Here is a 27,566-nt window from a genome sequence, read left to right as displayed (position 1 = left end):
TTATAGAAATTTTAGAAGATTTTGGACAGTAAGAATAAATAATATTTGTTTTTCGTAAAGGTTAGGGCGTTTTCGAACATTATGAGACTTCGAGAAATACATGAGATTCGAATAAAATCAGCTAACCGAAAAAAAGTAATAGAAAATTATTATTGGTCAGCTACAGTCAGTATGAATTACTTTGGATGTTATCATTTATACAAAGATACTAAATATCTTCGTTGGTAAGAAGTGAGCTAGTAATCGCTCTGAGGCCTACCAAGAAACAACAGCTTAAGCGAAATGTGACAATATCAACTCAGAATCAATTTGCTCGTTGTGGACCTGGATTGTCTTTAAAATATTCAATTGTGGACTAGGTATAACAATCAGTACTGTCTGTAAGTTTGTAAAACTCATGCGTATAAACCATTATTTGTAATAACTGTTAGTAATAACCGTTATTATAAATTGTATTGTTTTTGTTTCTATATTAAAGTATATTTGTGTTAAAGAAAGTTGTGTGAATTAATCTTGTTGACAAAGATCATAAATTTGATACATTTTAATAATTAATTAACTTTTAAATTAAAATTGCTAACTATTTCAGATCTTAATACCTAGTAAACGTAACATAATAAATCGGAGCCTCATCTGTGATACATTAAGATGCGTAACACATAACAATTAATAAACTGCAGCTTCAGACAGTTAACTGTGAAGGATTATTTCTTCGAAAAGCAGTTTCTTTCATGTTTCGATATCTAGGGCTTTAGCAAGATGCAAATTTGAATATTAAAATGTACATAAGTCGAAATTCTAAGAAAGGAACAGCTTACAGGAGATGACCAAATAAATAAATTGTTACCATATTATGACTTATTTAAAATTAGAAAAACTTGTTCACGAAGCATTTATTTTCATTTGATATTTAGAATAAAAAATACTTTCCTTTTATATTCATGTGAAAGGCATTCATCCAGTTTATAATATATAAATCATGTTTCAAACTGAAATATATTTGGCAAGAAACCAATTCTAACTTAACTCGCTACGTTTGTTAGTGATGAGAGTTTTGTTGTTGGGAGTTTAATGTTTTTCACAAAAGTAAAACACAAATATGTGTGTACTTTTACAATTTTTTTATCTTATTTACTACCCTTTAACTTTAAGTTTGTTTGTCTTGGATATTCGCGAAAATTCGCCCAAAGCCTTACGTAATTATGAGATGATAGAGGGGAGGCGACTAGCCAACAGCACCCACTCCCAATTATTGGGCTGCTATAATCGAATAGTGAGAGTTGTCGCAACATTAACGCATTAACGACCACAAATTGCGGAGCTCGGATTTAAAGCAAATGGACGTACATCTTAGACTTTTCTACACACAGTAGTATGACACGTTAACTATTAAACTACGTCCAGCCTTATCTTAGCACAGTTATGTGGTTGCTATTTTTACTACTTATTAAATATAAAATATGTGTAGTTGTTGCTAAGGCCAAAGCCATATAATAAACTATCAGTTTTCTGCTAACCACATTTATTGACACACGATTTTTAACGTTGTCAGGCTTTGACTTACAAGTTCGCCAGCAGAAGATAACATCAGAAGATTATAACTGTGTAACGCAAATGTTTCAAATTTCCTTTTATGATCAAAGTTTGTTGTGAATAAGCATAAATATCTTGTACAATTTAACCAAAAACATAGTATGTTTTGATTGATTTAAACGCTGTTTTTAATACCATAATTATATGTATTTTGTTATTTACTTTACAAGTGTAATGTATTTGTAATACTTATAAATAACTTTTGACAAACAATTTCATAGGCTTGACCAGGTTTTCTTATTTCTTAACAAACATGATAGTCCAGCTTATATGAATTGACGCTTTGAAGGAAAACGATTAAATTATTATAGCAAAGTTACAACTTAATCTTATTACATTATGAAAAATAAAATGGTATAGAGAACTGAAAGAGCTAAACAGTGAAGAAATTATATATGGATCATTGAACACAGTAATATAAATTAAATAATCAAATATTCATTCACTCTTGAATGACCAGGTAAGCAAATAAACAAGGTAATCGATGGTTTCCACTTGAAGACACAATTCCATAATTGACAAATAAGGAACTTCCTCATGAATAATAATGCTCATTATCAATACACCAATATTTGGTTGCCTTTTATACATTAAATGAAATTTGGGATATAGAGAAACTGAGTTATGGGTTATTGCTGTTTAATTAATTCAGACTTATAACTGTTTACTTCAAACATCTACGTCTCTTACTAAATTAACAGTACTTACATTTCGTCTACGCCATGTGAAGGAGACGATAGTCGTACGACTAGATTGGATAATTTATTTGTTGTATTTTGAGCAAAGTTATTACATGGCTATCTGCGCTAGCTGTCCCTAATTTAGTAGTGTGAGACTAGAGAGAAGGCAAATAGTCATCACCACCCACCATCAAATCTACGTGCCCCATTATTTAGAAGAGACGGAAAAGGGAAGGACGTTTTTTGATATTGTTCAACGCTGCTCTTTTACCAACCACGAGCATGATTGACCATCAGATTCTACATCCACAGGATGAAATTATGAGCATGGTCTATAAAGGGATTCGAACTTACATCCCGTAGAATGCCGGTTGAGCTAGCTCCCTGTTTTCTAGACCAGAACTTATAAAGGCATTCATACTTATCGTTGGAGGCCTTACGTGGCGAGATAGTTAGGGCGCTTGACTCGTAATATGAAAGTTACGGGTTAGAATCCCCGTTGCACCTAACATGCTCGCCCTTTTATCCGTGGGGACATTACAATGTGACGGTTAATCCTACTATTCGTTTGTGAAAGAGTAGTCCAAGAGTTGTCGGTGGGTGGTGATGACTAGCTGCCTTCCCTCTAGTCTTACACTGCTAAATTAAGGATGGGTAGCGCAAATAGCCTCTTGTAGTTTTGTGCGAAATTGAAACCAAACCAAATTTATTGTTGGTTTCTATTTAATATCGTTATTAATTTATAAATAAAATGTTTTTTTTTGGAAAAAACAAAAATATAGTTAAACTGGAAGAGGATGCAATCAATTTATCATTACATTTATATTGTTATAATTATTATTCTTTAAACATTTCATAAAAATAGAAGAAAATAAAACTCATAGTGATTAATTGCGAGAAGATATCAGAATTTTTCTTAATGACTTAACTAATATAATTAAATAATTTGGTATGTTGATTGAAAAGGTTACTAAAACACAAAACATGAGTTTCGCTATATTTCTTTGCTGAGAAATAGTTGTTACGATTTACAGTTTACTTACTTTAATTAACTTATTTGCTTACTACGAAAATACAGGCTCCAGCTTAATTACTTCACGCTGTGTTGCTGATAGATTGAGCTACTATTCAAGCTGTTTCACTGTTAGTTGGACAACGTGAATTGATTTGTTATATTTGAAACTCTACCCATGAAAGAATTTCATGTTCACCGAAGGCATTTTCAATCTTTCCCCAACAATTACTACATTTCGTAGTAGAAGCATTATTCTTTCATGTTTCAGTACTTTTAATCCTGTTAAGACTACTGTTTACAGTGAAGAGGGTGAGATGATTTTTGTTCTCTTTGATACAAATTACTTCTTTAAATAAATTAATAGTCAACTTGTAAAACTTACATTAACTCTTTAACTCTCATTAACACATATATGGATCACAGTATTTAACTTAGTAGCATATGATATGAACTGTAAGTTAATTTGAAATTAAAGAAGAGTATTACCATTCAAAATTCACTAAGTTTACCAGTTTTGAGTTTCTTTTGCAATGTTATGTTACAGCATGGCTTCTTTTATTATGTATCTAAAAATACATCCTGCACTGAGAAATATATTTATGTATAAACGTATCATTAGGATAACGATATGAATACAGCTATAGGTTCTTTTGATTTCAACTTATAACACACGAAGAAAATGTACTACAAATGTAATTAGGAAGATGTGACTAATGTTCTAACTTATACACAAAATGTTGTTTGTTTTATTTACGTAGGTGCTGGGGTTCAACAACTCTCTAGGACTCGACACTTTCACAAGACCAGGTCATTGAAACGTAACATTCTTGATGGTGATATTGAACCCTATTTTGATAGTGGAACATCAACTAATATCACAACTACACCAGGAAAGACAGCTTACCTTCCTTGTCGAGTGAGGCATCTTGGTGACAGAACAGTATGTGATAACCCTGAATTTAAAACCCCAATTAGATATATTGAAAGACTATATTTATAAGGCAGACATGCTTGATTCAAGCCACACTAGGTCAATGGTTAAGATTTTAAACTTTATTACTAATTTTAGATTATTTTTGCTTATTTGGTTTTGACGTATTCAGAAATCATGCATTCTACATCAACAGAGTGGAATATAGATGACCAGTTGAAACACTTAATGCAACACAAAATAACATTGGTAAATGTTATTTTTTTATTTACAGAATATTGTTTATGGATGGCAAATCACATAAATTTAATCACTGTAATTGTTTGCATAACACATCAAAAAGAGAACTATTTACTTAATATTTGTATATCATCAAAACCTACTTTTCACACGAATTTCGTTTTTTCCTGTGCAGCAAATGTTTGTTTATTTTTTTTAAGCATAGTTATTCAGTACCATATCGTCTCGCGATTTTCAAAACGTATAATAAAGAATTAATTGAGTTATATATTTAGTTTGTCATAATACCACATGCATTAATAATATTATTTCATTTTAAAACAAGATAATAATCTCTAAGTCTTCCTGCAAACATTTTAACCAAGCTTTTACACCGGATTTTATTAAACAAAAACTCACTTAACCATTTGAAACCAGTGCTCCATTCGATCAGAAGTGTTTTATCAATTCAAAATAAATGAAGCGTAAAAATATTTATTATTAATTATCATGAGAGATAAAAGTATGGCTATCATCAAAAATAAATTTGAATCTGATAGATTGTCTTGTTAAACAAGCATTTCTAAAACATCAGACTTAACTATATAAAGTGCAGCTGTAGCATTTACAGGTGTACAAAAAATATGTTATTTGAATTACAGCATTGAACAACTTAACTAAGAATACCACTTGCAAACCGTGACTCAAGTAAATACAAATGTGATTACTTGCTTACTTAAGTGAGTGCAAAAATGCACAGGAATTTCAACCCTACTTTGCCATTATAAGTTTCAAAACTAACTTTTGAACAGTAAGTGTCTATTAATTTCATTTATAATAATGCACTGAAATAATTTACCCGTCACAAATACAGTGTGCAAGCTTGGAATTGAAAAGTTTCACATTTGTCAATAGTATTTTATTTTCATTTTTTTCAAATGTTTCAAACACCAAACCTCTAATTAATAATGGATGAATCCGCACTGAAAGTGTCTGTTAATAACATGACATACTGTGATGTAGTGTTTAAAAACTACGTATCATCCTCCAACGACAACCAATTAGTTTGTTCAAATTTACCTAAGTCCAATTTAAGTTACATGCCAATGAAAGGAAATACAACTGAAATTAATAATATGGAAAAGATCTGAGTATGACCAGGAGTCCTCAGTTCATGAGAATTTTAAAATTAGATTTGATAAACTAAATCTGATGTTGTACCCATCATCCAGAAAGTCAATTATAAATAAAATTGCAGATGTACTTGTCACTACGTATAGGGAGCGTCATTATCTTGGGCTCAGAAATGTGCTGCAGCTAATTGTTTTCATTTCCGTTAACAGTAGAAGGCAACACCTTTTATTGGTCTTTCAAAGCCGAAATCGAAATGAAGGACAATCGACTAACGTCATGTGATGTTATGAACCCTTATTAGTAAGGTCTGCATAATTCATGGATGAAATATTACTGCATCACACGAACAGCAAAGTGTGATGAGAGTAGTGTCATAATGTGTGTCTGTTTTAGTGAGTTTCAATTTAATGAACTTGTAATAGCTAAAACAACTAAGGAAACTTGATGTTAACGTAAACATTCTAGCATTGTTCATGATAGACAATGATCTTATACAAATAAACGTTACAGTTTTTCTGGCTAGCCCACATTTTCGGTCAGTTTGGAACGTTTTATGACAAAGGACCTCACCTGAAAATAACTAGAGTCGTAGTTGTTTAACTAAACTAAACTAACGTGGCAGGGGTTCAGTTTAGAGAGAGAGAAATCCGAAGAGTTCTCTCTCCAACTGGGGTGTTCAGGAACTTTGTAGTTCCTCTTCGTCCCCTTTCGTGAATTGTTATTAGGATTAAGTGGTGGTTTTTTTATTATTATTATTATTTTAATAAATTATTTATCGTTATTATTCTTGACTTTTTGGGTGGGGAATGTCTCACTAAATGGTCTTTTGGGTGGAGGCAAAGGTGGCAGTGGAAAGAAGGAAAGGTCGGGACCTGTCTCGAAAAGAAAAAGTTGGGTAGATGTGAACATGAATGTAATTCATTCAAGTTCAGATCAAATCAAACGGCCCGATTCTGGGTCTGGCAAAAAGGTTGCCTGGGCTGGGATCTAGAAATCCAATGCCTGAAGATTTTGATGTGGGGGGAAACGGGAGTACCCCGAGAAAACCCACTTTCACCCGACAGGCGCCGAAAGTTTTGCCTGTCGTGTGCCCTGTACCTGAAAAAAAAAAGGAATTCATGTTAATAACATAGTTTTTATGTATTTAGACTCTTTGTTGAGTGGATTGTGATTCTTGAAATATGTTGTATGGTGATATGTATTTTGTTGGTGCACTTGATAATTTGTGTAGTGATGCCGTTAGTTTGTTTCTGTTTTCTGCTTTTCGATAATATTTCATAGAAAGTTCTGTTATTCTATCTCTTATAGTTGGTAAATTACTAATTTGGTGTAGATAATTTGTTGGTGTAAAAGATGGTAAACTGAATGCGGATTTTAATATTTTGTTTTGTTGCACTTGGATTTTTTGGAGTGTGTTGTTTGACATGTTGTATGTTACTTGACATCCGTACTCTACTAGTGGACGGATGTAAGCCTTGTATATTTGTATAATGGTGTTCGGTGCGCATTTTGATTGTTTACCAGTTATAGTCTTTAGATATGAAATCCTTTTTTCTTATTGATGAGTGTATATTGTTTATGTGTTTTTTCCATGTTAGTTTTGTGTCGAAAGTGACGCCAAGGAATGTGATGTTTTTGCTCATGTTGATGGTTGTGTTTCCAAGTGATAGATTTATTTTTCTAGATTTTTCTTTGCTTCTTTAGTTTTCTATAGAAGGTGATTGCTTGTGTTTTTGTCGGATTTAACACGACCCTCCACTTGTTGCTCCATGTTGAGACGTTGTTTAGTGATTCTTGTACGCGAGACATGGCCATTACTGGGTTTCTGGAGGTGCTCCAGATTGCGATGTCATCTGCGTATTGTGAATTGTGTGTGTATGTTAGATTTGGAAAAGGTATGTCACTGACGAAAATTATGTAAAGAAGTGGAGAGAGGACTGATCCTTGGGGCACTCCTGCCGTTATATTAAACAATTTGGATAATGTTTTATTGACTTTTACTTGTGCTGTTCTATTGGTTAAAAAATTTGAAATCCATTTGACTATCGTAGGATTTATTTGTAGGTGGTTTAGTTTGTATATGATGGCATTGTGCCAAACGCTGTCGAATGCTTTTTTGACATCTAGGAATACCCCGATGGTTACTTGATTGTTGTTGTAAGCTTTGTATATTGATTCGGTGAGTCGTGTGAGGTGATCTGTTGTTTGTCTATTTTTTCTGGAGGCATTTTGAGATTCTGGAAGGATGTTGTTTGATTCGCAAAAATGGAGGAGACGGTTGGAGATAATTCTCTCCATCAGTTTGCCAAGGCAGCTTAACAGACTGATGGGGCGGAAATTATCTGGATTTGTTCTGTTAGTTTGTTTCTTGGGGATCGTTGTTATGATGGCTTTTTTTCCACGTGTCAGGGTAATACCCTGTCGCTAATGAAATGTTCATGATGTTTGTGAGGTGTTGTAGTAGGAGAGTGGAACTTTTTTTGAGAATAATATTTGGTATTTGGTCATGTCCGGGGGAAGTGTTCTTCAAGTTTTGATATTAATCTTTAGTTCGGTTATGGTTATTTTTCTATTGATTGAATTTGAGTATGCTTCTAGTGTCTCTCCGGGAAATCCTGGTGAGAATGAAGCTTGGTTTGCATTTATGTAGTTGTTGACATGGTGTTGGTGTTGTGTGTCGAAATCTACTGAGTTTAAATCGCTAAAAGCGGATTTGTAATAGTCAGCTAATAAGTCAGCTTTCTCTTCGTCCGTCCTTGCGATTTTATTGTTGTGTGTGATGTGTTGTAACATGTGATTTGTGTTTTTGTCTGACGCAATACTCTTGAATTTTTTCCAGAATTCTTTTGGATTTTTCTTGGTTTTTTCTAAGTTTTTGCAGAAGTTGTGCCAATTGTTTTCTCTGACTTTTTTAATTTCTTGTTTAATTTTTGTATTTGTTCTATTGATTTCTGTTTTAATGTGTGGATCACGTGTGATGTAGTGTATTCGTCGTAATCATTCGTCGTAGTTGTTTCAGAAAAGGAATTGCTATTTATTCCAGCAGTTAATAGCTGTTGTTACAAAATTCAACGCGGGATTGTCATAAAGAGCGATTACTTTTTAGGATAGTCCATCACTGACTAAGTAATTCATCCTTTTGATTTATGGTGTTTCAATACATTTTATACATTTGTTGTGGAACAAATGGCTGTTTAGTTTACCAAAAAATTTCAAAAAATTCAGTTTTGTAAAATGCTATGATATAATGTACTTATGCTATAATAATTATTCCACGCAACTTGGTTTTAAAATTCTGAATATTTTCATGAATCACAGTGCTTATTTGGTTTGTTTGGAATTTCGAGCAAAGATACACGAGGGCTATCTGTGCTATCCGTCCATAATTTTGGAGTGTAAGACTAGAGGTAAGGCAGCTAGTCATCATCACCCACCGCCATCTCTTAGACTACTCTTTTACCAACGATTGATCGAAACATTATAACGCTCCCACGGCTGAAAGGGTCAACATATTTGGTATGAAGAAGATTCGAACACGCGAACCTCGGAGTAGGAGTCGAGTTCCTTAACCACCAAGCCATACCAAGCCGATGAAGTATATGCCCTCATACTTATAATATTTATATATTTAACATTTTGTTGATTTATGAGACGTTACATGTGTAACAAGACTTATAGATAAAGGAAAAATAGTTAAGTGCTATAAATATATATATCATACAAAATAATCACAAACTATTAGTGATTAATTTTGCCTTTAATAAAATAATTGTTAATTCGATCTCATGCTCTAATTGTTTCTCGTGTTATTGATTTTAAAGACAATTGCAATCATGATTAAACCTAACACTTGTTTGCTTTTTACTGGTATGTTTGTGTTTTTAAGAGATATTTAAATAACAGAGTTTTATCAATAGCTACTAGTAGTTATGTTTAATCGCATAAGAAATTGCCACGGCTTTGAATTTCGTGGGACAGTTTACAGGAAAACCTTATTGACCTGATAAGGTACAATAATAATTTCGCATTATTGTTAGCAGACAGGATAGTTCAATATTTCCCCAGTATCTCTATGTTACATCTGAAGAATTTAGCCAATTCAATGAAAATAAAGTAGTTGTGTGTTCTTTACAGACAAACTGTGCAGATGAGTTGTTACTAAGCCAACAAAGTATTTTCTTTGCTTATTTAAATATAATTCGTAAAATTTTTCGATATTGTAAAATAAGCACTGTTTACATGAACGTTTATTATCGTGAGCAAATTCTCGAATCACGTGACACTACACTGTTATTAACTCTCCCAAATGATTGAATAATTCAATCATCTGACACTGAATGCACTTATAAACTCTCCCAATTAATACAGCTTTCCCAATGATTGAACTTTTTTTTTTTTTAAATCAAGTAACATTCGGTTACTCATCCTCCAAATTTAAACAACCAAAATACTTTCAAGAAGTATTTTGACAACGGTTCTCAAAAGGTAGTGCTAACTAAATACTCTGAAGTTTCCTTCTTGAAGCTTGCTTTGCAAAAGCTATCATTTTTACGTGACTTTTTATTTATTAACTCACGAGATATCTAATACAATTAGTTAAATTGTGTGAATATTTATATTATTTTCATGCTTTTACTTCAGGTAATATATTTGTAAAAGAGTATTTTATTGAGAAGGAAGGATGAAATCGGATTTTCTGAATAAATATGTGGAGAATAGTGTTTTTTTGACAAATAAAATGGAGAATCATATATTTTAAACAAGATATGGAGAGAATATAATTTTGTTCACAAGTATCGTGTAGGAGAATATGTCGTTGGTATGTGTGTGAAGAAGTAAAGCAAAGAAGATTATTCTATTGACAAGTATCGTGCAGGAGAATATGATGTTGGTATGTGTGTGAAGAAGTAAAGCAAAAAAGATTATTCTATTGACAAGTATTGACAAGTATCGTGCAGGAGAATATGTTGACAAGTATTGGTATGTGTGTGAAGAAGTAAAGTAAAAAAGATTATTCTATTGACAAGTATCGTGTAGGAGAATATGTTGGTGGTATGTGTGTGAAGAAGTAAAGCAAAGAAGATTATTTTGTTGACAAGTATCGTGTAGGAGAATATGTTGTTGGTATGTGTGTGAAGAAGTAAAGCAAAGAAGATTATTCTATTGACAAATATCGTGCAGGAGAATATGTTGGTGGTATGTGTGTGAAGAAGTAAAGTAAAGAAGATTATTTTGTTGACAAGTATCGTGTAGGAGAATATGTTGTTGGTATGTGTGTGAAGAAGTGTAAAGAAGATTATATATCGTGTTATGTTGTTGGTATGTGTGTGAAGAAGTAAAGCAAAGAAGATTATTTTGTTGACAAGTAACGTGTGTAGGAGAATATGTTGTTGGTATGTGTGTGAAGAAGTAAAGCAAAGAAGATTATTCTATTGACAAGTATCGTGCAGGAGAATATGTTGTTGGTATGTGTGTGAAGAAGTAAAGTAAAAAAGATTATTCTATTGACAAGTATCGTGTAGGAGAATATGTTGGTGGTATGTGTGTGAAGAAGTAAAGTAAAGAAGATTATTTTGTTGACAAGTATCGTGTAGGAGAATATGTTGTTGGTATGTGTGTGAAGAAGTAAAGTAAAGAAGATTATTCTATTGACAAATATCGTGTAGGAGAATATGTTGTTGGTATGTGTGTGAAGAAGTAAAGTAAAGAAGATTATTTTGTTGACAAGTATCGTGTAGGAGAATATGTTGTTGGTATGTGTGTGAAGAAGTAAAGTAAAGAAGATTATTCTATTGACAAGTATCGTGTAGGAGAATATGTTGGTGGTATGTGTGTGAAGAAGTAAAGTAAAGAAGATTATTTTGTTGACAAGTATCGTGTAGGAGAATATGTTGGTGGTATGTGTGTGAAGAAGTAAAGTAAAAAAGATTATTTTGGTGAAAAGGAATGAAAAGAAAACTACCTCTCAGTTTTCTCGTCAGCTTCCCTTTTATTATGTAATTTCTATGGTTTATTTCACATTGTAAAAATAACTTTTATGTTAATTTAAATGTGATTTTTATTTACGTTTGCATTTGATGTTTAGGTATGAACATTTTAAATTAGGTCTGGTAAAGATAGACCAGTGTAATTTGGTTTCTATGAGAGGTTTATTAATAATTTATTCAAGTAAAACTTTTAGCTTAGTCTGATTTTGATTAATTTTTAGTATTTTATCACAAATTTATGAATCTGTTTATTTATATTCAACATGTAAAGCAGGATATATTAATAACTATATAAACTTCATAATCTTCAAAGGACTTTAACGTTGTACAAAATTAACATCTAAATTAGCTGCATGCTAACACCTTTTACAACTATAATATAAAAGAAACGGATGTGATGACCCGAGTCATTCATTTTATCATTTTCAATATGTTTAAATAATTAAATATGAAAAGAGAATGACTCGGGTCATCACATCCGTAGCTTTTATATTATTGTTGTAAAAGGTGTTAGCATGCAGCTAATTTAGATGTTAATTTTGTTAAATTAAAGAAACGGATGTGATGACCCGAGTCATTTTCTTTATCATTTTCAATATGTTTAAATAATTAAATATGAAAAGAGAATGACTCGGGTCATCACATCCGTTTCTTTTATATTATTGTTGTAAAAGGTGTTAGCATGCAGCTAATTTAGATGTTAATTTTGTTAAATTAAAGAAACGGATGTGATGACCCGAGTCATTCTCTTTATCATTTTCAATATGTTTAAATAATTAAATATGAAAAGTATTGAAGTGCACACGCTAATCCGATCCATTCTGTTGTGACACTATCAAAATATCCAGGTAATAAAAAATAATAATATAAACATGTTAATCCGTATTAATCCGATTTTTTTTCTGTCTTAATGTAGTAATAGCCTTAATAAATGAACTTCAGACTAAAATGTGCAGTGATGACTTGGAAACTTGACTTTTACATAGCTTTACATTTTTTTTTAGTTGAGTATACTGTGTATAAATTGAAATTAACAAATTGGATTTGCAAATATGCTGTTTTAATTATTACCAAGAAAGTAGTATACTGATGCTTGAGCTAAAAACAATATAGAATAGTAAAAATAAGAACGTTTTAGAGCGACTTCTTTTTTGGTATTTGTGGTTTTGTCCTCTACTTTTTCAGCGTATGTCTGAATTTTTTCCATAATCATTCAGAAAATAGAATGCTAGTTTGTTTGTTTGTTTTTCATTCAAAATCTCATTAGATATAGTTTATAGGTTGGTACTTTTCCTTTGCTTTCCAAAGCAGCTCAATTTCTCTTTCTAATTCAAGCAGTACATTCGCGTAATGAACTTGAACGGCTTTCATGCTGAAAAATCGATAGAAAAGCAGGGATTACCTTTTACACCGTCTCGATTACTTTCCCATTAGATTTCCTGAAACAGATATTTCATTTGGAGCCGTTTCAACTGCGAAAACGAGTTCCATCTCATCTATATTATTTCAATATTAAGAGGTATTATTATTTTGCCATCTTAATTAACATCTTCTTTAAATCATCGTGTTTTGTAGATTAAAAATTTGCTTAGCATATTTATTTACGTATTTGTTTTAATATCACTTCCATAAAAATGATGAAGGAAATGGTGTAAAAAATAAGCGTTCCTACTTTCGTTTGTATGTCGATATGAAGATAATACACTAAATATTCACTACACCGATATAAGAATAGTGTACTCAATTAAGTATTTCTTAGAAGAACGCTAAAATTATTAAAAACGTGTTGGAATTGAACTTAGACAGACATACACATCCTCCTTTACAAAAATATAGAAGAAATTTGTGGTTTAGCTTGTAGTACACTTTCTATGATAAATCAAACGTTAGAATCAATAAACAAATGCAAATATCAAACTATTTCGTTACTTTTCGTGATAAACATATTCATGTGAATACTGTTACTACTCATCTTCAATCTTGCTAAAGGATATTGTCCATCCTTAATAATACATTTTGTAAATTTATAATATTCTAAGCTCTAAATGAAACGTCAGTTCTCATCTTGTTATAGTTCGGTTTATTCTTAGTTAGAGCAACCCCTTACAGTGATTGCATCGTCAATGTACAAATATAACGAGATAAATTATCGTTCTTTCCCATAAGAGAGAAAGGCCTTTAGGCATGAAAGATCCCGTTGCTTCAGGAATTGGCAACAAACCCCTGCAAATCTAATTTAATGCTTCATTCTTATGATTAGAGACAGATTAGTGATATCTGTACATTGCTGACTGCATAATATTCAGTAATATTGAAGCTAGTCATGAGTAATAACTGGGATTTCTTATTTTTAAACTAGTCGTGTATGTTATGCTTATATGATAAGTTAATATCTCCCACTCTTTCTCTCTCTTTGTGTATATATAAAGGGTGTCCCAAAAATGTATGCACACTTTGAATGATTATAAATACAATGTCTTTTTTAAGATATATCTAGGTTTTATAATTCAAATTTAAGAAGTCAAGTATAGAATCTTTTGATTTATCGCAGGTGTTTGAATTGATAACCGTTTTGATCCAGGCACTGCTGATAAAGCGGACAGATGGAATTGCAAACTTCACGAATCATTTCATTTGGTATTTGGGTGCATTCTCTTTCAATTAGTGCTCTCAGTTCATTGATTATTGCAGGTTTTGTGCTATAAACCTCTTTGACATATCCCCTTAAAAAAGTCCAGAGGTGTGAGGTCTAGTGAAAGTGGGGGAAATTCAATGCTACCTCTTCGCCCGTTCCACCTGTTCAGTAAATTTTAGTCAGGATAGGCCCTCATATTACGATGGTAGTGAGGAGGTGCTCTATCTTGCTGGAAATAAAACTTCTCATCTTCAAATTGCTCTCGAAGCACGACAGATTCTTGCAGCAAGCTCAGATGAACGATATCAGTGACGGTGTTTTCGAAAAAAGAATGGTCCAATTACGTCCAGCGCTGACAATCCACACCACACTGTAACCCCTGGTAAGATTATGTGGTGTTCAACCGTAATATGCGGGTTCTGAGGTGCTCAGATGGTGCAATTGTGGCGATTAACTGAGCCATTTATCTTAAATGTGGCCTCATCGCTCCAGGCAATGTTGTTTGGAAACTGTGCATTCTCTGCAGACTTTGCCAGGCCAGACTCACAAAATTCAACTCACCGGTCAGGAGGGCGAGTACTAATGCCGGAATAATTTTTTCCAATGAGTGCGTTTCAGTATGCGATAGACGCTCAATTTTTGTATTCCTATCTCACGAGCTGTTTGCCGATCAGATTTTCTTGGAGATCGGTGGAGAATTTCAAACAGATCTGCTTCTTGTGTGGAAATGGTGGACGACCGCGGTTTTCCAGGATTCCCTTTATGAACGTCTTGAACAGTTCCATTTGTTTCAAACTTATCTCTGATGCAAGTAATGGTGAGTCGCATTCGTGGATCTGTTTTAAATTCCCTTCTAAACCGTCTTTGCTCTTCAGCTACGTCTCGCACTTCCAGTAACATTTTAAGATAAATTTCCTTTTTTCATAGCTTAGTCTTGCTTCTGCTATTACTTCAAATCAGTTGCACCTGTAAAAGAAGAAAATTTGAGTGAGTTATTATCAGTCAAAGTGCTTATACATGTTTTTGGGACACCCTGAATATAAATGCTTTAATAATGCAAACAGATTAGACACATCTGTGCCCTGCACTTATGAAATTATAAAATTGAATATATATTATGTAAATCATTTCCTTTTCCAGTTTCGTATAGGTAATAATATCTATTTTTGTCCCTTAAGTTTGTTATACCATATAAATCTAGAGAAAAAAGGAGAAAGATTAAACTTTTTCACTTACCATTTTGCCGTAGAACTAATTTTTTCTTGATTTTGTCATTTTATTTATCGAGAAAATTAATTTGTGTTTTGGACCAACTTTTTAAATTACAATTTTATCATCCATTTGTATTGACTTCCTAGATCGCGATTTCGCGACAACAGAAATATGAACCAGGAACCTCCGAATTTTCTATGCACGGCTGAAAAGTAGTTGCTGTTCTTAGTCCATACCGTCTGTACGTAAGTTATTCTGTAATAAATAGTAGCTGACACACATTTATTTATCATTTTCTATAAAGGGTGTATTTTGTCTGGTAACAGTTGTGGCTACATTGTAGTAGCAGTTAAAGCATTCTAGAGACATTCTAAACAATAGGTTTCTGGTTTAGTGAAAATTAGGTAACCGAAATATATTAGTTACCGGAACTAGAAAGTTATAGCATAACTGAATCACTGAAAATCACAAATTAATAATAACGCGTATTTGAGTTTTGTAATTATAACTAATCTACTAGGTCTATTTACCATCTTCTCTAATTTCCAGGGATGGCAATCAGTTAGCAGCATCTACCACCTGCTGTTCACGCTTAGGGTTAAAATGTCAGTCTTATAATGCAACCATAACATAAAATGTAGTGTACATCTCTAAATACGACTCGCTAGATCCAAAATCTGCAACCGCCAAATCCTGTCTGATAGTAATAATAACACTATAAATTATACACAAAATCAATAGGAATTATTTAACTAGTTAAGTAGTATTATTTAAACAGTTTTAATTCTATTGAGGCTGAGTATGGCTTCTTGAAATAAACATAATGATTTAATAAAAGAAAAGTAAACGTAGAAAACGTTTATTTGTTTTTAAGCAGAAAACTACACAATGGCCTTTCTGTGCTTTTCCACCACTATTATTGAACCTTATTTTTTCTTAAAACGGTTTTAACTCTCAAACTTAGCGTTGAGGCATGTTGAAAGTAAAGGAAATTGTAAATTTCGTCTATGTTTTCTAATGCCTGTTATTCTTTCTAGCAAGTATAAACCCGTTCTTTTATTTCTAGTCGCCTATTGATCAAGTCACCTGACATAAGCTTAAAGGAAAGACTAGGATTCCGAAATTGTTGACTTTTTATTAAATATTTCTAGTTTTCGTATTGTTAAATATTCCAAAATCAGTCAATACTGCAGTTGGTCCTGAACTGCTGTGTAGAAATATAAAAAACGAAGATAAAGTGTAACTAAATCCACTGCCAGAAATACTGTTATTGGTTTTTAGTTGTTTGCATGCATATATTGGTACATAAGGTCTTGCGTGTCTATACTTTTCGAAAACTAGAAGCAGATCCCAGAGTTTGCATGCATTTGCTATAAAAATCTTTACGTAAAAAGTAGACAGATCAAACAGCAAAATGTTTGTTGTTTAAAATGCAGAAGATGCCTCATTTATCATAAACTCGTGAATATATACTTGAAAAAGTGCGAGAACTTGTGAAAGGAAATCAACAGTCTATTTATAAATAGCGAGAAAGAAGGAGGAATTTTCGGTTTCTTCGGAGTATATAGAAGTTTATTATGCGGAAACGTTTTAACCAATTTCATTTAGAAGCTCTTTACAATCGCCCTAATGAGAAACTTTTAAATGAAAATCACCAATACAAAAGTGATATTATTCAAAAATAAGATCAAATAAACATGTCAACTCCAGTTATTTCATTTCATGAGTATGTACGAAACTAAAAGTTAAAATGTTTACATGCATTAAGCTTGAAGTTACCCACACAATATAGCCTGTGCTGTTATATGTAACTGAAAGTACTATTTCTGTCAGAAGTGTTATTCATTTTTATTCACTACACAAAGACAAATTTCATAAGGTAATATTTTACACAAGTAGGCTTCACATAATGAATAAATGAAACCATTTTATTTGGTTTATACATATTCTCTTCTACAGACTATTAATATCATAAAATACTTCAGGTGTTCGGATAAAATGTGTCATAATGTCTTAACTAATTATCCATCATTACTTAACGAAATATCTAGCCATTTATTTATTGGTGAATAAAGGATTCTACATTTAAACCAAACATGTTAATTGATGAACATTTGATGTCTGTGAAAACTAGTTATTTTGTTTAATTCTATCTCTCCGTATCACACATCAGTGTTGTATAAAATAATATGGTGCTTAAGGAAAAGAAAAAACTTTTGGTCCATCTCGACTATCCCATCCTCTAAGCAAAACTACAACTATTTAAAAGCTTTAAGGCTAGCCTTTATCATTCATACATCTATCAAACTTTCCTCAAAAGTCACTCAAATGCATTGCCTCCACAATATCCGAAGACAACCCATTGCATGGGCCAGTCATCCTATTTGAAAAATAAAATTGTCCTGGTTGAAGACGGTTTCTATCTTGCTTAAATCTATATTTGTCTCCCCTAGTTCTATACTTCTCGCTGTTAAGTATAAACAACGTTGATGTATCAACGTTATGCATACCGTTTACAAATTCAAACACTTCAATCAAATCCATCCCCCTAACTCTTCTTTTTTTCAAGATAAAAACAATTTAAAGATATTAATATCTTCTCATATAACAACCTCTCCGTCCTACATACAATTTTAGTAACCCTGCTCTGAACCCTTTTCAAAAATTCAATGTCTTTCATAAGGTAAGGAACCCAAAAGTAACTACAATACTCTAAATGTGGTCTAACCATTGACCTATACAATATAATTTTAATCTATTTAGACTTATACTTAATATTTCTTGGATACAACCCTAGATCCTCTTTGCCTTACTCCCAGCAATAGCACACTGCTTGGATGCCTTAAGAGACTGATCAACCACTAGACCAAATTCCTTTTCTTTCAATGACACTGTTAAGGTTACTTCCACGCAAGTTAAACTTATAATTCAAATTATGATGACCCACATGAAATATCTTGCACTTATAATTAAAACACATCTGCTATTTATCTGCCTAACTCATGAAATGAATTAAGTCCTTTTGTAAAAGAGGTGCATCCATTTTACAGCCAGCAAACCCAAGATCTTGATATCAGCAGCAAATTTAAAGATTTGTTTACCATTCTTTCATCTATGCTATTAATATAAATCAAAACGAGCAATTGTCCTAAGACTGCACTTTGAGGTACGCACACCACTTAAACATTAAACCAGTTTGATAGAACTTCATTTATAGCAAGCCTCTGCTTTTTCATCAAGTTACTCTTCTATCCTATTAGTTAACTTATCATCCACATCTGTAGAGATAAGTTCTTTTACAAATCTTTTATGTGCCACTTTGTCAAATGCTTTTTGAAAAATTCATATACACCATATTTACATCCTTATTCTCAACTACATGTGCAATAACGTTTCCAAGACATGTCAAAAGATTTGTAAGGTAAAATTTTCCTTCAATGAAAATATGTTGACAACCAACAAAATATTAAACTTTGTTAAATAACTTTACAAAGTATCTTTTATCAGACATTCCTAAACTTTTCCCACAACTGCTGTAAGACGAATAAATTTTATAATTATTGGAACAACTTCTACTACTTCCCTTGAGGACAAAAGTCTTGTTAGCTAATTTTCAGTATGTGGTTGTCTTCTGTTCAAAAACATACAAACAATTGTGGCATATAGTTAACATATTCATTGCCTGAACTCCTTTAAAAACCCTCTGAGAAATATTTTCTGGCCCGGGAGCCTTATCATTCTTTAAACTTCCCAATTTATTTTAACAATATCAGAATTTATGCAATTGTCTTTGAACTTTGTTTTCATCTATTAATTGTTCAAGATGAGGAACATGCTTAAGTCTTCATCAGTAAAACTTGAAGAAAGAGTAAAATTTAATAACCTGATAACCAAGTCATGACCGTCAGATACAAGGTTTTCTTTGTCATCCTTAAAGCAGTTCTATCCACATTTTAACATTTTGTTTACCCCTAATTTACTTTTAAAATCCTTACTGCTAATTTTTATATGTTATCCCGACTTTTTCTTATGCCCTTTTGAATGTCCTAATTTTCTGTTTAACCAACTTTTTTGATCTTCTATAATCTTCTAAATCTTCTATAATACCAGTGAGTAAAAATTTCCTAAGTTTGTAATGTATTTATTTAATTTCATCTCTTATACTCTTTCTGAGCGAAGCTATTTTTTTTACTTGAAGCTACCCTTTTCGTTCTGTGACGTATATGTTTATTTTTAATATTGAATTTTTTCTTTAAATATTTTCACATTTGCTCAATTTCTCCAAAGAACTCAGTTCCTCTATTTACAACAGACAATTTTTAGTTCATTCTTTCAAACTTTATTTTTGAAATTTTGAATAAAATATCGTTATTCCTGATTTTCATATACAGCAACGCTCACTTATACGTAGATATTTCCCAGTTTTCACCTTTGGAACCATTTCTATATTAGAAGTTAACAATAACTCTAAAATAGCATTATTTCTAGTAGGTTTCTTAACCAGATGGTGAAGAAATCCATCTTGAACAGTTTCTAGAAAACTTTCTTGCTTACGGTTTGACCCTAGCATTTTCCATTCAATATGTCTGAAATAAAAATGGTCAATGATTATGACTTCATTAACAGCTGAAATCTTTATCTCACTCTAGAGTTTCAAACTAATTTAATCAGTTTTCTCTGAATCTCTGTAACATTTTTTTACTAAAAACTTTATTCGTTGATATCCACTGACAGAAACTCAATTGGATTCAGTCTCCTTGCCATTATCCTTAATATTTTCAACTTCCTCAGGATATAACTTCAACTTCACATACAGAGTCTCTTCACCCTCTTTCTTTACTACTATACCCCCAATTAAATAATCTATAACCATCTACTTTAAAGAAAATTCTGTCTTCAAAATTCATCTACTGTTAAACATGTTTAGACATTCCCAATATATAAAAAATCTTCCATTCCTACTTTAAAGTTTTCTCTTTCATTCGTTTTACTCCTTGCATTTTAATACTAACAGTTAAGCTTATTTTTGCAACTACTTTTATTCAAATTTCCTACTTAAACTTTCCTCTACATAACAGTTTTGTTTCATGTAGTTTATCTTTGCCCTCACCATTATCTAGTCCAAGTTTGAAACTTCCATCGCTAATGAATAAATAGCCCTTGAATATCCAAACCCCAAACGATTGATACATATTTCCAGTAACCAATAAGCAACCCTTATAGAATTCACTACTACCAAAATTAACTTTATGTTCAATGACCAAAACTACCTACAAATAAATGGCCTAAATATGGAGAATCCCGTGTAATCAGTTCTAGCCAACATTTTTATGACACAGATCGAATCTCAAGCGATCAATTTAGCCTTACAACCACCACTATACTGGTACAGTTATGTTGATGATACAATTGCTGGATTCACATCTACAGAACACACATTTAGTTTTTCAGTCACGTTAACTCGATACACTCGAACATTAAGTCTACTTGTGAAAAGGAAAAAAAACTAACAAAATGGCATTTTTTAACCTCAAGATCATTAGAACTGATACACAATTGAAAACAGAAATCGACAGAAAAATCACCCATACTAGATTATACATTCCCTGGAACTTAGCACATGAAACAAAACAAAAACTCAACATATTAAAAAACCAAATAAATACAGCCATAAAAATATACTCAACTGATAAAATTAACGATGAAATCAACAAAATAAAACAACACTCCATCAACATCAACAAGTATTCCAAAAAAATTATACTCACACACATAGACCAACAACAAACTACAAAACCTTATACTGCTTCATACCATATGTTCCTGACATCAGCGAGAAATAACTAACATTTGGAAATAAACTTAGAACAAAACACAACATTCCAGTAAACGCCAAATTTATTCAAAAACCAGGCACAAAACTGAGGTCCATACTATGTAAAAACTGTACTGACAAACACAATACCAACATAATTTATAAAATACAATGCAACAACTGCCACGACTTCTATATCGGAGAAACAAACATAAAAATGGAAACTAGTTTCAAATAACACAAACAGACACCTTCACATGATTTTGAACACTGCAAATCAAATAAACACAACATAACTATAGAAAACTCCCAGATACTAAGTAGGGAAACAAATGCAAAATCAAGAAGCCATACTTATACAACAACTAAAACCAAAATTAAACCGATATAATGAAACACCTTTATACCTATACTAATTAATAACCTAACATTCACTTGCAAAACCCCTACAATCCCGTACCGTTTATACTCTCGTCCCTAAGACCGTGTCCGGCAACGGTCAGTTGCAAACTCTCTATGTTACCCTGAAGATGACCTAGGAAGGTTGAAATGTTGTTCTCTGCTTATCAATAAGTGTTAATACCTACACCAGCCGTTCTGAAGTACATTTTTATTTCAAGTGGGTTTCTCGTCATCAAGAATAATCCAGCTTTTTTCTCCCTATTTACCCAACAAACTATTCTATCCAAGTGCCATGTCAAGGAATCACCTGCAACTATGACGTTTTTAAATTCATAATCCATATCTTTCTATAGAGCTTTTGCTTTCCCTCCCTCTAACAGGTTTTCGTCTACGTAAGCTAATGGTTGATATCTGTTGCTAAGAATAGGGTTTTTAAAATTACGTTCACTACTTTTGACGATAATACAGGGTGTTAGGAAAGTCACTGAGCAGTTTTGAAAGCAGCGATAACAGCATTTATTCAGTCTATTTTAAGCCAGCAACTGATAGCGGTGTTTAGAAACAAAATAAGAATAATCCAAACCTGTATTGATGCCAACGGGGGTCACTTACAACATTGTTTATAATTGTCATTCATATTTACCTCCTATATTCTATATTGAAACATGCCTGTTAATAAATATATAAGTGCACAGTGACTTTCCGAACACCCTGTATTATTCTTTTTAATTTCCTGAAATGCATTATTAACCTTGCACGTGAAACCATAAGCAGCTCTTGAAGAGTTGTTGTTGTTTTTACACAGTTTTCATTTCTTTTTAGTTGTTTTCTCAACTTTGGTTAGGATAGCCTCCAACCTTGAAACTCCACATATAAATTGAGCATCCTCACCACAAGCTTCTTTAAAAGTGCAAATAACTCCAGAGTTCTTAAATAAAATCCATTTGTTTCATCTATCGCACCCAATAAACTGGAAAAGCTTAATCTCGAATTAATCTTAACTTTGTTATATGTCTGTAAAATTAAAATGAACACTCAATACTATGATTAAATACCATAAGCCTGTTCTTAACACTGTTAAATCTAAGTTTGATAAATAAATAGTTTTTAGATTGTATTTGTTAAATAAAACAATGTATTCTATTTGTAAGACCTAAAAGAGCCAAGTGGTTAAGGCACTCGACTTGTAAACCGAAGGTGACGGGTTCGAATCCACGCCGTAACAGATATGGTTGCCCTTTCAGCTGTGGGGGTGTTGTAAGGTGACAGTCAATCCACTTTTGATTTGTTTTTTTTTAATTTTGTGCAAAGCTGCTCAAGGGCTATCTGCGCTTGCCGTCTTTAATTTAGCAATGTAAGATTAGAGGGAAGGCAGTTACTCCTCATCACCCACCGCCAACGCGTGGATTACTCTTTGACCAACGAATAGTAGGATTGACCGTAACTTTATAATGCACCCACAGCTGAAAGGGCGAGTATGTTTTGTGTGACGAGGATTCGAACTCACGACTCTAGGATTACGGGTCGAGTACCTTAAACACTTGCCCATACTGGGCTCTATTTGTTAGTAAAAGAGTAGCCCAAGAGTTGGCGGTGAGTAATGATGACTAGCTGCCTTCTCCCTAGTCTTACGCTGCTAAATTAGGGACGGCTAACGCAGATAGCCCTCGTGTAGCTTTGCGTGAAATTCAAAAACAGATAAACAAACATAGTTTGTTTGTTTTCTAATTCATTAGAGAGTAATTGTAAAAACCCTAATGACACAGTGGTATATCTGCGGACTCACACCTATAGAAACAGGGTTTCTATATAGATAACCTATTGTGTAGCTTTGTGCCTAACTACAAACAAACAATCCAGAGTAGTTGTAAATATTATAAGTTATAATTTGTTAGATTATAGGCTTTTGTTATCTTACATTTGCCTTTCAACATACAGAGTGAATGGTGAATAGCTTATTTTCAAATAAAAATCTATAGGGAACAACCGGTACTAAAAAGTTTAAAGGTGTGGTTGTAACCATTTGAATGTAATAAATCGGGTAGGCAATAAAGTAATAAAGTAATATCTCTATCACGCTGTAGCACTGTGAAAGGTGTATATTACAAAAGGTGTGTCCTTCCAAACAGCATCACGATTCAGATCCGAAATAATTTAATACCGTTTACATGGTGATACATTTTGATTAATTGGAACAGTTTTATCCAACTTTCAGCATTTTTTTCTCAAGCTCTTGTTTATTAGATAAGAACTACCTTCCGATTAACAGCTAGTTTTATCACTAAGATATGCTTGGATATTGTTCAGATAGAAAATAATGCTAAAAGGTGCATCAGTTTTATTATTTATAGTAACTAACTGGTACTGATACAAATCGGAAAGCGCTAGGACAGAGTACAATAAATACATAAGTTTTTGGTTTTACTAATTCAGTCGAATGAACTTAGTACTTTTAAATGATAAATATAAAAAGTAAAACAAACTATCATATGTATTCTTCACATATGCTTAGCGAGAATAAACTTAATTTCTAAAAGTGATTGACTACGTGGTTAATATTTATGTTCATCCGTTAATAATTCCTAGATACCAATGATTTTACTCATAATATTCGTTTGTAAGTTAATGTATTATTTCATAGTTTGAATTAAAAGAAAATGCAGCTAATACTTGAATGATTTTGAAAATAAGAAAAAATAAAAAAGTTATGATTGCTATTGAGAAAAAAATATTCTCCTGGTGGATCAGTGGTAAACTCATGGACTAATAACGTTAAAATTCAGGGTTCGATTCCACACGTTGAATCAGAGCACGGACAGCCAGTTTTGTATTTTTGCGCTAAAGAAACGTTTAAGAATAAGGAAAAGTGATAATGTGATGATAATCATCATAAAGTTTCAGTATATGTTTATTGGCGGAAACCTTGACAGTATGATTGTTTTCTTTACAACGATTGTAACCATTTATCTTATATGTTCATGTTTGTAACCTAAACTTATTTAAAATTATAAGAAAAAAATAGAAACGACTTTGAAGTTGTTGTTTTTTCTGTATGAATTGTACTTTACTGATTCGAAAGAAGAGTTTATCGTCAAAATTCCCAAAGGACATGGACGTAAATCTTTCAGTTGCTTGCAGCTTAGACACTTACTCTAATTACTCGGTGTATGATCTCGATATGAAGACATTCAATTAAAGCAAGTACTGGTGATGGTTTTAGTTAACCAATTTTTCGTTTTTCATGATAAAAAATCTCTACTCTCCAGAATATTTTTCACTGAAAGACGATTATTTTGATATCTGTACCTGCCTTTCCATGTTAATCTCGTGAGAGTTTGATAGTGCATGGTGATTCATTCCGTTCAATGATATGTTTACCAGAATGATTTCTTCTCACTTTATTCAGTTATTTAGTTTGATAGTGACAAAGCAAAGAGGCTACTGGCATGAGAAAATATATGTTATAATCAACATCGCTCGGGTGCTCTTACTTTCCACATGACTTCCATACTAATCTATCATCATCTGTATCAGCCTGGCGTCTCCAAGAGTAAGGTTCCTCGTCTCTACAGCTATAAAGGAGGGAAATAAAAACGTTATATAATTTTTTTAAATGTTCTAAACACTCAGTGGAACAGTGGTATCTCTACCTACTAACATCGTTAAAAACCCGTTTCGATACCCATTTTGGACAGAGCACATATAGCCTTTTGTGTAGATTTCTGATAAGAAACATTTTTTATAAAATGTTCTCAATATTATTTTCAGAATATTTAACGTTGTAAATAAAACAACCTACATTTGTGTCTTGTTGTGCTAAAATTGGCGAAATGTGAATGAAAACGTCGAATATGAAAGTAATACGTTGAAAAAGTAACAAAATTTGATGTATATTGTCAGTTGCTAAAAAAGCATGGTCTGTTCTCTATATAATAGATATACACTAATTATGAAATGTTTGATAGTGTCTAAATGTTGTCTTCCATCATTACTCATCCTTTGTCGTGATATGTAAACACATTATATACAACATATTTTAGATGTATTACTTTCTTCGTCCCTGTAAAGTCAATAACGGATTACTGGCAATGGAGTCCTTGTTGTTATGTAGGCTGGAAATTAGTAATGGATTTTACTGCCTTGTTTCTTGAAAATGATAAATTTTCATTGTCTCAGTGTTGAATCTTCAGCATGCGGATCAAAATGTCACGCCACCGAAGAGAAAAGCTTGAGATGTCAATTTTTTACTCTACCTAAAATGTCAATATAACGAGATCGTTGTGGTAAGAAAACAAAAACAAAAATTAAGTAATCATTTAACGGCTAGCAAGCAACTTATTTTAAAAGTTTTTACACGAATATACGAAAATGATTATTACCGAAGCAAATATTAAAAACTGTTCGTTATAGCGCAGTTGGATCAATACAAGTTTTACAGCTATTAAACAAACAAAATGAACAACCTTGTATCTTACTTATAGATATGTATGTGTTTGTACACCTGCATAACGGTGCGTGTATATAAGAGTATTAATACGTGTGCTGTTTGGTATAGCCAAGCAAGCGAAATCCAACAGTATTTGTTGCGTTTATTGTCGATAGCGATGACGTTAATTTATATTAGGTTTAGCATATTGTTGCTGTTTCGCGAATTTAGTAATCTTGCGACCTATAAAAACTTAACTACTGTGATGTATCTACTAGTCCACTTTCAACATCTCTTGATCATGTAGTTTCATTGGAAGATTACACATCACGTGTTGGCTGTTTTCTGTGGCAGCAATCTGTAATATCTCCGCAAGTTTAATATCATTGGCTTCGAGGAAAGGTTGTATATCGTCAAATATGTTGTGTCGGCGATTCTCATGACATAACGTGTAGTATCTCTGTAACAATACTATGAATAGTTTTAACAAAAGGTTGTATAGCATCCAGTTTCTTACGTATGTGCTTGTGCTCAGTAAAGTTGTATGGAAAATTCTAATCTTAACTTGCACGTTGTGCTCTACAGCCTTCCAGTTTTTCTTATAATTTCTCTTTTAAACCGTTGTTCTTGTCGCCTTTTGCATCTCATTGAATTTTTGTCACGTTCTTGAGATTCTCAATCATTCCTTTACGCGATCTCTCTAAATTCTAATCTTTTTTATTTTTTTGTTTTCACGTTACTTACTTTGATCTTTTCTCTAAAATTCTTCCATCCTTTCTCAAGGATTTTTTGAATGTCCCTTATCGTATATCGGAATTTATAAACCATCACTGTTTTATGTAAGTAAAACTGTAAGTTCTACACCTTACATACAAGTGCTGAGTATCGGTCTCCGATTGTTTTATTGAAATATTACTTACACGTATTTAAGTGGATAAGAACTTTAAGATTTGTTGGAAATTTCCGATTAATTAAATTTAGAAAAATTATCTCTTCTAATTTCTAAGCTTCAGTAGAATAACTGAAGTTTAAACTTAACTCTAAATGAGCACAAATCCCGGATGACGCAGTCCGTTTAAGAGAATGATGTACTGAAAATCCCAAGAAAAAATATTGCTATTGTACATAAGTTATAAAATTTTAATTCAGTGCAATCTACTTTGAGAACAATTTTCATAATCCATTTATTCAACTAAGTAAACCAAAAGTTGGTGCAAAAATAACTTTTTTATTCGAATTGCTTTTTAACGTTAAATTCTCCATGGTGGACAGATCGTTTATAATCCAAACTCTAGATTTGCGCTCAAAACAATCACCATCGAGTTTGATGAGAAGAAATATAATTTAAGACAAAAAATTGAACTCTCTTTAATTAACACTTGTATTCTACGTCACATCGAACACGCTCTCCCTTTAAACTGTGAGGCATTATAAGTGATGGTCAATTCCACTATTCGTTGGTAAAAGAGTAGCCCACGAGTTGGCGGTGGGTGGGGATGACTAGCTTCTTTCCCTCT

General features: G+C 32.4%; 1 protein-coding gene across 1 annotated transcript in view; it reads left to right on the top strand.

Moving 5' to 3' along the window:
• The window catches only part of LOC143249182 (irregular chiasm C-roughest protein-like), a 233,103-nt gene that overhangs the window by 126,381 nt on the left and 79,156 nt on the right, over positions 1-27,566 (top strand). Inside the window, exon 2 of the mRNA XM_076498641.1 lies at positions 4,047-4,228. Within this exon, the coding sequence (XP_076354756.1) occupies positions 4,047-4,228 (182 nt within the window). The remainder of the gene's footprint in view (positions 1-4,046; positions 4,229-27,566) is intronic.

The sequence above is a fragment of the Tachypleus tridentatus genome, chromosome 4 (genome assembly GCF_004210375.1).
Source record: "Tachypleus tridentatus isolate NWPU-2018 chromosome 4, ASM421037v1, whole genome shotgun sequence".
In the NCBI taxonomy this organism is placed as follows: domain Eukaryota; kingdom Metazoa; phylum Arthropoda; class Merostomata; order Xiphosura; family Limulidae; genus Tachypleus; species Tachypleus tridentatus.
Note: the sequence above shows the minus strand (reverse complement) of the source record. Positions and strands in the feature narration are given on the sequence as shown.